Genomic DNA, 10,655 nt, shown 5'->3' on the forward strand with positions numbered 1-10,655 from the left:
AGGGGGAGCAGGCTGTGAGTACCGGAGTGGCAGGGTGGGGAAGTGGGAGCTGGGGCAGTGTTTAAAGCACTGTCTGTACAGGATTGGGCACGGGAGACTAATGACCCACTAGTGGACAGATTGCCTGCACCTTCTTAGGACTGGTACTGGGGTGGAGAGTATGGTGGGGTGGGGCCGTCCTGATTACCCCAGGGGTCCCGTCAGCCCAGAGAGGAGGGCAGTGTCCACCGCGTCTCCGTCCTTTCCCGCCTTCTCGTGTCTCCTGCACGAGAGCTGCCGCCCGTGGGGTTGTGGTGGCAGTCCCCATCCCTGTCTTTCTGAGGTGTCGTGGTCCTCACCTTCAGCTGCAGGCCTGGAAGTCCCGCGGGGACCAGACGGTGCTGGTGATCGCGCACAGGCTGCAGACCCTCCAGAGCGCTGACCAGATCCTGGTGCTGAAGCAGGGGGAACTGCTGGAGCAGGCCCAGCTCAAGGCAGGGCAGGACATCTACTCCCGCCTGGCACAGCAGCTGCTGGACTGAGGCCCCAGGACCCTGGGGCCTTCTCCGGGCCTCTCCGTGACCCGCAGGGGCTCCTGCTCTGAGTTCCCTGGGGCCATGCCCCTGCGTTGTTGCTCCTGGAGCTGGGGGCCCGATGGGCATTTGGACTGTGTGTGGTTTGGACCGCGTGCGGTGGGGTGGGGCAGGTGCTGTCTGTGTCCAGGAACCTTATCTCCTTGGTGAATAGAACATTGCCTGGTGCTGAGTACTGTATTATGTCAGAGAAATATTTTAAAATATTTGAACAGTACACATTCATATGGAAAATCTAAACAATTTAGAAGAGTACAAAGAAAAAAAGTAAAACTACCAGTTGTTTTAATTCCAGAAATAACTACAGTTATTGTTTTGCTGACCCTCCTGTCAGTCATTTTATCTGTTCTTTGTGATACAAATGAACCAGTATTATATAAATAATCATGAGGTTGCCTTTTGGCATCCTCCCCCATTCTCATAGTGTCTGATGTTTTGGAAAAGTTAGAATATGGAGGGGCAGAGCACAATTCTCTAATAAACACAGTGTTAATAGTAACATTGATAATAGCTACCATTGCTAGTTTTGTTTTCTCTTTTTAATTTAGATTATTGCCATAGGGTATGTGTGTTCACGGGGGAGAGAGAGAGCGAGAGAGAGGAAAAGTGAGAAATTGCCTCCCAGGAGGGATGGCCATACCACAGTCCTTTCTCCTCCATTCCCCTTTGGGATTTTGGGCATATACTCACACCTGCCGGGTGTGTTTTTTAAGGGACTGGGTTTGGAATTCAAATCTCAGAGTTGACCATATGAGATCCAGTGCCTTAACCACCTCCCACCTGCTGGCTCACCGTGTAGTATCCCTTTAAATCCTTACCACCAACTCTGTGAGGTTGGTTCTCATTCCTATTCCCAGATGAGCAAAGTGAGGCTCAAGGAGCTGAAATGACTTCTCCAAGGTTACATGGTGGTGGAGTTGGAGCTCAAATCTCTGCCTGACCCAAGTCCACACCCTGAGAGATTATAATAACTTATGCTTATCTTGTGTCCGTGATCTCTAATCCACAATCAGCTCAAAGTTCTGCTGCCTCTCGCTTTGAATAGCTGAATCCACCGTGTTCCCTCTAGGCCCGTCTTAAAGCTTTCTCACCGTCTCAGATCTCGTCTCAGGTTCGTCTACCATCGGGTCTCATCTTCCAACCATTTCCCGTTTCACTTTCTAGAAGGCCCATAAAGTGATGCCATTTCTGTAAAATCCTTCAAGTGTTCTCCTTCCCCTTTTGTTCAGACCCCTTTCAGAGCATGCGAGGTTTCCAGTCCCTCTGTCTGGCCCTTTCCTGTTGCATTCCGCCCCAGCCACACGCAATTCCTGCCCTCCCTGATACTTTGTGCCTTTGCACGTCGGCATCTTCTTGCCTATTCCCTGCACCTCTTCCCCTCCTCCCCCCTGATTTCTCACAAGTTCTGGAAGACCCAACTCAGGGTTCAGTTCTTCTCAGGAGCCTCCCTTATTTCCTCAGTCTGGAGAAAGTGTCCTTTTCCCTTTCCATGTGCTGTTTTCTTATTTTTTGTTTTGGTTGTTGTTTGTTGTTTTATTGCCAGAGGGCATGTGTGCTTACCAGAGAACGAGAGAGAGAGAGGGAGAGAGAGAGGGAGGGTGTGCTTATGCTGCAGTCCTTTCTCTGTTTCTCCATTATGTTGTGCCGTAACCCGCACGGTGGGAAATATGAGTGGGAGCAACGGTGGATTTAGGAAAACAAACCAACAAACCACACAGACACACAAGTAGAGAAAAGCAGGGATTGAAGTCCTAGTGTCTCTGATGGAGATAGCCGTGGCCCAAACCATTCCAGGTTTCTTCTTTTATAGGGCAACAGGGGAGGGAGGAGTGGCATGTGAAGCCAGGTGTTTTCTATTACCGGCCATAGCTGCGGAACATCTTGCATCTTGTCATTCTAAACAAGCCTCCTCTTATCTTCCCAGGCCTTCTTTGGCTGACAGAATTTCCTTTAATTTACCCTGCCTTGCAATGTAAGTACGAGAAACACAGGATCATGTCCTTGTTAGAGCTTTTACTAGCTCTGTAGCACCAGAACAAGGACCGTGGCATGGCTCTGGCCGCTCCCTACAATTGGGATTTTGGGCCTGCATGCACCTGTGCCTGGTGTGTTTTTCAAGCGGCTGGAGCCAGGGTTTGAACTGTAGTCAACCATATAGTATCCAGCTCCCTTAACCACTAGGCTATGGGCCAGGGCCTCCATGTTCTGTTGCCTCCTGAGCTTACTCTTCACAGCTCTTACTAAACTCTTTCCTCCCATCCTCTGTTTTTCTGTCTTTCCACACCATGAGCTCCCAGGAGGAAAGAAGGTTTGAGAAGCTTTATGTCTGCTCCCTGGCGCAGGGCTGAGTTGCAGTAGATAATACAAAGTCTGTTGGACTGGTGGCGAAGTGGCTGGTGGTTTGCATCTTGGAGCCGGTGGCTTGAGAAACAAGCTGGAGGCGTGTGCATGACTGTGTGCCTGAACTCCCGAAAGGAGAAATGGAGGAGAGATTGCAGTGTGTACATCCCCTAGAGGGGTACTTTCTCACTTCCTGCCCCCCAAAAGTACATGCGCCTTCTAGCGAATTAAAAAGTCTATTGGATGAATGAATAGTTCTCCTTTCTCTTCCTCTGCCATTGTCATTCTCTGTCTTCTCTACCTGTGACAACTGTTGAAAATCCAGTACCACACATGGCTGGTTACTGGGAGTGACTTAGTTTGGAAGGTTTCTATTCTAGGAATGGGAGACTTGCACATTCCCGGAAACAGTAGGTACTTCCCAGCACTCGCAACTTGCCAGAACTGCTGTTTTGAATTTGCCTCTGCCTGGAGCAGGCGGGGGTGAGAGTGGGAGTTGCTTAAGCAGATTAGCCTTTGCTCCATCTGCTGCCACCCCGCCGCTGCACACTCCACTTCCCCAATGTCACTGAGGGTGCACTAAGCATTTGAGAGGGAAGGCTGGCCTGAGTCCTCCTCTTTGTACCTGCCCCATGAAATCTTTCTTTATAAAATGGGGGCATAATTCCTGCGTGGAAGCTGTCGCCCTCATAGAAGATGGTCTGTGGGAAGTCTTTGATATCTACAAGCACTCTCACACCCACAGGTCACAGTCAGTCAGGTGCCGCCTAACGAGGTGATGGCCCATGACGGATCACAGATACAACCGTGGTCCTATGAGGAGCGATAGGTTGGCTGTACCCTGTAGGCCTGGGAGTGTAGTGGGCTCTGCCGCCTAGGTTTGTGGTAAGCCATTTGCCCAGTGAACAAAATGACACATTTCTTGAAAGTATTTTTGTTGTTGTCAAGTGATGCAGGACTCTGCTTTAAACCTGAAAGACATCTTTACCATAATGTAGCAGTCGGACCTAACTTTACAGGTACAGGAACTGGCCTGAAACCACACAGCTAATCGGTGATAGAGCTGGGAGGAGAATTTTGGCATCCAGGTTAGGCAGAACAGGAAGATGCCATAGACATGAAATCTTCAGGTGTCCCCTCTTTTTATTATTATTATTTTTTAATCTCAGGGGAAACTTCTGGGGAAGTATTATGTCAGGGACACAGAAAAATGTTTCAGTCTAAGTATTCAGTCTAGACAGACAGATCCCTACAAGTGTGGTCTGCCTGGAACCACAGGTATGAGTTCTGGTTTTCCCCGGAGTTCTTTTCATTCACTCCTCCTACTTCCTGTCACTCATTTCCTTGCCCCATAATTTTCCATTCTTATAGTCACCTACTTTTCATATTGTTCTCATCTAACCGTGTTTGATTGTTTCCAAAGGACGGTATGAGTGGGGAACTGAATCCCTAAGACACTCTCAGATTGCTTTGCCACTTTAACTCTCCCACCCCATCCTGTCTGCTCTGCCCCATGAGGAAACAGCATGGAATTTCAGGTCCTTATTCCCTGCCCAATGAGATAGTCCGTTGGAGTCCATGTGGGCAGTGAGTCAAAATGAGAAAGAGTGGAGCGCTCCGAATTTTGGGGGAAAGGGTCTTAGGAATAAAGAGAACAAAGATTTTTCTTGTGTTTTTGTGCGTTTGAGTCTAATGCCATCTAGCGGTTCTAGGAAATACTGGGCTTTGAACATAGACTTGCATGGAATCATGACTGCTAGTAATTCTAAAAATAGTCATTCACTGGGGACTTAATTGTGCTATTTCTGTGCTAAGTGCCTGGCTTGTATCTCCTTATTTTATTGTTAAGATAATCCTGTGTGGCAGGAGTTACCATCTCAGTACTAACAATGAGAAACAGAGTTTTGGAAACATTTCCTAACTTGCCTGGGAAAAGGTGGACTTGGCCAGCATTGCAACAAAACTCCTGGAAAGAGTTGTCTATACCTCCTGTATCTACTCTGTCCTCCTCCTAGTCTTTTTAAAACATGGTTTATTTACTTATTTAAATAGGCGATACAGTAATTTGGTTTAAAACTCAAAAGGCATACAGATACACATGGAGACACACACACATTCAGAGGAAAGCCTCTCTCTCTTCATTCCCCGTGGTTTGTCGATCCTCTTTTCACAGGCCAACCATGTGCTGAGCTTTATGTTTATCCTTCAGGGAAATTGAATGTATAAACAGTAATATAGGGGACAGTAGGTGGCATAGTGGTTAAGACTCGGGACTCCCACATGGCAGACCACAGTTCAAGTGCTGGATCTGGTGGCTTGAAAATCATGCTGGGTGCGTGTGTGCCTGTGTGCCTAAAATCCCGAGAGGAGAATGGAGGAGAAGGGATTGCAGCATGGCCATCTTTGGGGGGTGATTTGTCACTTTCCCTCTCACCACGCCCTATGGCAAAAACCTTAAAAAAAAAAAAATAAAAAGGCAGGGCTGGTTTGGTGGTGGTGTGTGCAGCAATGGCCCGGTCAGACCATGATGACTTCAACAAATAAAGCGCTTGAAATACAACTACAACTTAAATAAATAAAATTTACAAAAGAAAAAAAAAAGGAAATACAACTACAACTGAAGCAACATGCAGAATAGTTACAAGATTTTTTTATTTTTGAGATATTTTTTTCACTATAGGGTGTGTGCGCTCTCCAGACAGACAGAGAGAGACATAGAGACAGAAAGCGAGAAATCCCCAGGGGGGATGGTCACGCCACAGTCCCTTCTCCTCCGTTCTCCTCTCGGGATCTTGGGCACGCACACACACGCGCCTGGCGTGAGTTCTAAGCCACCGGGTCCAGGACGCCAACTACGTGGGAGTCCAGCGACATATCCATTACGCTAACTGCTGGTTCCCAAGATTTTTATGAGGGAGTTAGAAAATGGGGAAAAAGACATTAATGAAAGGATATGGAACTAAGAAGACAGAATGGTAGTCCTGAAGAGAATTTACCTCCTATTACAAATGGGAATTTTAGACAAAAGAAGAAAGGCAGAGCTAAAGAACCTCCCCCTGCCCACCAGAAAACAAAGCAAACAAACAGAGAACAAAGAGGACAGATCGGCAGGTGGTATGGTGGTTGAGGCCCTGGACTCCCACGTGACTGACTGTGGTTCGGGTCCTGGACCTGGCAGCTTGCTTTCTTAACTCTCCCCCTCTCTTGGTTTCTCTCTGGTTAAATTGATTAATAAAAATAAAAATAATAAAGGTAAATAAATAACTTAAAAAAAACAGAGGAAAACACAAAAAAACAGAATAAACTCTTAGGCTTATGATGATGGGCAAAACTTGATGTGGACAGTATTCTTGATGAGTTTGACAAACAAGACAGTACCCATAATTCTGCGTCTCAAGAATCAGTCGGGGGAACCAGCAGTTAGCGTAATGGCTATGTCGCTGGACTCCCACGTAGTTGACCGTGGTTTGCGTCCCAGACCCGGTGGCTTAAAACTCATGCCGGTCGCATGTGCGTGCGTGCCCAAGATACAGAGAGGAGAATGGAGGAATGGAGGAGAAGGGATTGCGGCGTGACCATCCCCCCGGGGGGTGATTTCTCGCTTTCTGTCTCTATGTCTCTCTCTGTCACCCATGATTCTGCGTCTCAAGATTCAGAGTCGGAAGAAGGTGGGATTCATGCAGATTCACAGAGAGCTCTTGCTCTAAAAGAAAAGGGCAATAACTACCTCGGACAAGGCAAGTATGATGAAGCAATTGAGAGCTACACGAAAGCCATGGATGCCGACCTGGATAACCCCACGTGCCAGCAAACACAGCGTTGGCATACTGTGGATGGAAAAATTTCTGTTGCTGAGTCGGAATGTAATTTAGCAATTGCTTTGACTAGAAGTTATGCAAAGGCTTATGCTTCACAAGGTGCTGCTCGATTTGTTTTGCAAAACTTAGGGGATGCCAAAAACAATTAGGAGAAAGTATTAGAATTAGAACCAAATCACTTTGAAACAACAAATGAACTCCGAAAAATTAATCAGGCTTTAACATCTAAAGAAAACTCATATCCAAAGGAAGCTGACAGAGTAAGGCAGCTGAAGGAGAGAAAAGGCAAACTGGAGAACAGAATAAGCAGCAGGCCAATTCAGAGAACTTCAAGAGCAAGTGAACGCCATACCCGGGGACTGCAGCAGATGGCGCAAATGCCCTTCTTCCAGCTAACAGCCAGGGCCTCATTGAAGATTCAGAAATATGAAGAGGCTGAAAAAGACTGCCCACAAGCTCTTTTATTCCGTGGCTCACATTCTAAAGTTTTCGTCAGAAGAGGAACTGAAAGAACATTGCTGGGAAAGCTAAATGAGGCCAAACCAGATTTTGAAACTGTTTCACTTCTGGAACCTGGAAAAAAGCAAGCAGTAACTGAGCTTTATAAAATGAAAAAGGAATTAATTGAGAAAGGACACTAGGATGTCTTTCTCAACTCTACACGAAAACAAAATGTGATAAAACCCATTGGTCATCCCCCCCAGCTTGGATAAACTGAACTGCTCGAGAAGTTATTATGGAAGAACCTGGTAACTTGATAGACTATTGGTGTGCAGATAGCACCACTGCGACTACTCCAGAGAGGAGTCCTGTTACTCTAGTGAATGAAACAGCCACGGGCACTTCCAGAAGAATTCAAGCCAAGATGACCCTTTGCCTGCGAGCGACACTCTAAAAGCCAAAGTATTACAAATAAAAGAAAACAGTGATATTTCAGCTCTGCAACCTCAAGTCGGTTAGGAACGGGCCTATGTTAATCTCTGAGTGAGAAGATTTCTAGAGGTAGAACAAACACCCGCCCAGTTTGTCACAACTGTTCTTCCTCCAATTCTTACAAACTCATTTCAGCTTGAATCTGATTTCAGGCAACGGAAAAGTTCTCTAGACATGTAACATTATTTAAAGCAAATTGAACCATCATTATATCCTAAGTTTTCTGGGAGAATCTAGATCCAGATGTATTCAGTCAAATCATTACAATTCAGCATGACTTCTACATTGAGAAAGAAAAGCCATCAACTCCTCTTTGAAAATCTTGCAAAGACTTTCTGGACTTAATACGGCAGTGATGTTTATGTCAGAACCTGAGGAAGATAATACATATATTATTCAATCACATAAAAACAAATCAGGGTTGACTGGTAATTCTGTTGTTGCATAGCTCAAGAAAAGATAATGGTGGTTGATTTCCATTTTTGTTTAAATTATTGTTTTTGACTTTCATATATAAATTTTTTTTTCTGAAATAATTTTTTTGTTTTGCTTTTAAAAAACCTTAAGAAAAGAAATAGTAATATCAGCAGATGGCGTAATGGTTATGTTACTGGACTCTCACATGTCCGACTTAGGTTCGAGTCCTGGACCTGGAGGTTTGAAGCTCACACCAAGCGCATGTGCGTGCATGCCCAAGATTCCAGGAAGAGAATGGAGGAGAAGGGATTGCAATGTGACCATCTCCCTGGGGTGGGGGGGAGTTGATTTCTTGCTGTCTGTCTCTATCTCTATCTGACTTTTCAGAGCGTGCACACACCCTATAGGAAAAATCTCTCTCTCAAAAAAAAATATTAATAATTGTAAATGGGCTTAACTCACCTATATAAATAAAATTTTTTTTGAGAGGTTTTTGCTATAGGGAGCGTGCACTCGCCAGAGAGAGACAGAGAGACAGAAAGCGAGAAATCACCCCCCAGGGGGAATGGTCACACCGCAATCCCTTCTCCTCCATTCTCCTCTTGGGATCTTGGGCACGCACGCACACGCACCTGGCGTGAGTTTTAAGCCACTGGGTCCGGGACACAAACCGCGGTCGACTACGTGGGAGTCCAGTGACATAGCAATTACGCTAACTGCTGGTCCTTAAATAAAAATATTTTTGAATTAGGTTAAAAGAAACACTTGCTTGCAATAGACAGGAGACACATGTATTAGGTTGTCAGGAAAATCATAAAGTGTTTTTTTGTTTCTTTTTTCTTTTTCTTTCTTTTCTTTTTTTTGGAGAGAGATTTTTGCTATAGGGTGTGTGCACTCATCAGAGAGACAGAAAGTGAGAAATCACCCCCCAGGGTGGATGGCCAGACCGCAATCCTATCTCATCTCCTCTTGGGATTTTGGGCATCAATGCACACGTACCCAGCATGAGTTTCAGGTCGCCGAGTGTGGGACTCAAACTGCGGTCGACGTACCCAGCATGAGTTTCAGGTCGCTGAGTGTGGGACTCGAACTGCGGTCGACTGCGTGGAAGTTCAGCTACATAACCATTTCACCATCTGCTGGTCCCACATGAAGGATTTTTCTATGCAAAAATGTGTCACAGCCTTCCCGATGACCCAATAAAACAAAGCACCTCAGAAATATTTATTCATTTATTTAACAAAATAATGGTCAAACATATAGCAAGAGAATGAAAACAAACAGGAAGCAGAGATCATACAATCTTATTACTAAACAAAGTGAAATTCAGACAAAAAGTTAGTGTGACAAGAAGGGCACTTTATAGGGATCAGCAGCTGGCATAATGGTTATGTCGCTGGACTTCCACGTAGCCAACTGTGGTCCGAGTCCTAGACCCAGCAGTTGAAATCCACACTGGGTGCGTGTGCTTGCGTGCCCAAGATCCTGAGAGAAGAATGGAGGAGAAGGGATTGAGGCATAGTCATACCTCCAGGAGTATGATTTCTCGCTTTCTGTCTATCTCTTTTTTGTCTCTTTGGTGAGTGCATGTGCCCTATAGCAAAAATCTCTCTCTCTCAAAAAAAAAAGAGAAGGGCACTTTATAATATAAAGAGTAAAATTCATGTGAATATATGAGAGATACATTTAAGTTCTAAATAGCAGAATAAGCCACTTTCGTAGAGCAGACATTTGGGATTAGATACAAAAGAAATATTCAGATATGTGCTACTAATAGGAGACTTTAATTTCCTTTCCAAGACTAGAAGGTCAAGTGGACAAAAAAATACAAACACAAGAGATATTAGTAACAATAAAAATTATACACGATGGTTCTATATTGAACTTTCTTCATTGAAAATTGAGAACTCTTTTTCAAGTTACAACAAAATAAAAATAGACTATATATTATGGCAAAAAATCCCTCATTTTTTATTTATTTATTTTTTTTAAGAGAGAGAGTTTTGCTATAGGGTTATTGTGCTTTCCGGAGAGACAGGAGGATTTCACTACAGGGTGCGTGCGCTAGCCAGACAGACAGAGAGAGACATAGAGAAAGAAAATGTGAAATCACCCCCCAGGGGGGATGGCCACGCCACAGTCCCTTCTCCTCCATTCTCCTCTCAGGATTTTTGGGCACACATGCGCACATGTCCAGTGTGAGTTTCAAGCTGCAGAGTTAGGCACTCAAATTGCAGTGGGCCGTGTGCGAGTCCAGCGCCTTAACCACTATGCCACTTGTTGGCCCCAGCCTCAATACATTTAAACAAGTAGAAACAATATAAAAATTATTTTCTAACAATAATGGAGCAAGCTAGATAATAGATAGAATATTGGGAAAGATAAAAATTCCACTCTACATGGAAACTTAAATCAACTGCCTCTTTCTTGGAATAGAGAGAAAATGAAAAAGATAAACTAAACATTTTCTAGAAACATGATCACTAAAAATCACATTTTGGTCTGGCCAGTGGTGAAAGTGCACAAGCCCTATAGCAAAACCAAAAAAAAAAAAAAAAAAAAAAAAAAAAACACA

The 10,655-nt window shown here is 44.8% G+C and overlaps 1 protein-coding gene and 1 pseudogene across 1 annotated transcript in view; both read left to right on the plus strand.

Moving 5' to 3' along the window:
* TAP2 (transporter 2, ATP binding cassette subfamily B member) overlaps window positions 1-1,087 on the plus strand; it is a 23,731-nt gene extending 22,644 nt beyond the window's left edge. The window contains exon 10 of the mRNA XM_006164544.3: window positions 193-1,087. Coding sequence (XP_006164606.1) covers window positions 193-521 — 329 coding nt within the window. The 3' untranslated portion in view covers window positions 522-1,087. The remainder of the gene's footprint in view (window positions 1-192) is intronic.
* A 3,574-nt stretch (window positions 1,088-4,661) lies between these two features.
* Window positions 4,662-8,111, plus strand: LOC102489056 (RNA polymerase II-associated protein 3-like; annotated as a pseudogene).
* The last annotated feature ends 2,544 nt before the right edge of the window (window positions 8,112-10,655 follow it).

The sequence above is a fragment of the Tupaia chinensis genome, unplaced genomic scaffold, assembly GCF_000334495.1.
Source record: "Tupaia chinensis unplaced genomic scaffold, TupChi_1.0 Scaffold143645_1, whole genome shotgun sequence".
Classification (NCBI taxonomy): Eukaryota; Metazoa; Chordata; class Mammalia; order Scandentia; family Tupaiidae; genus Tupaia; species Tupaia belangeri.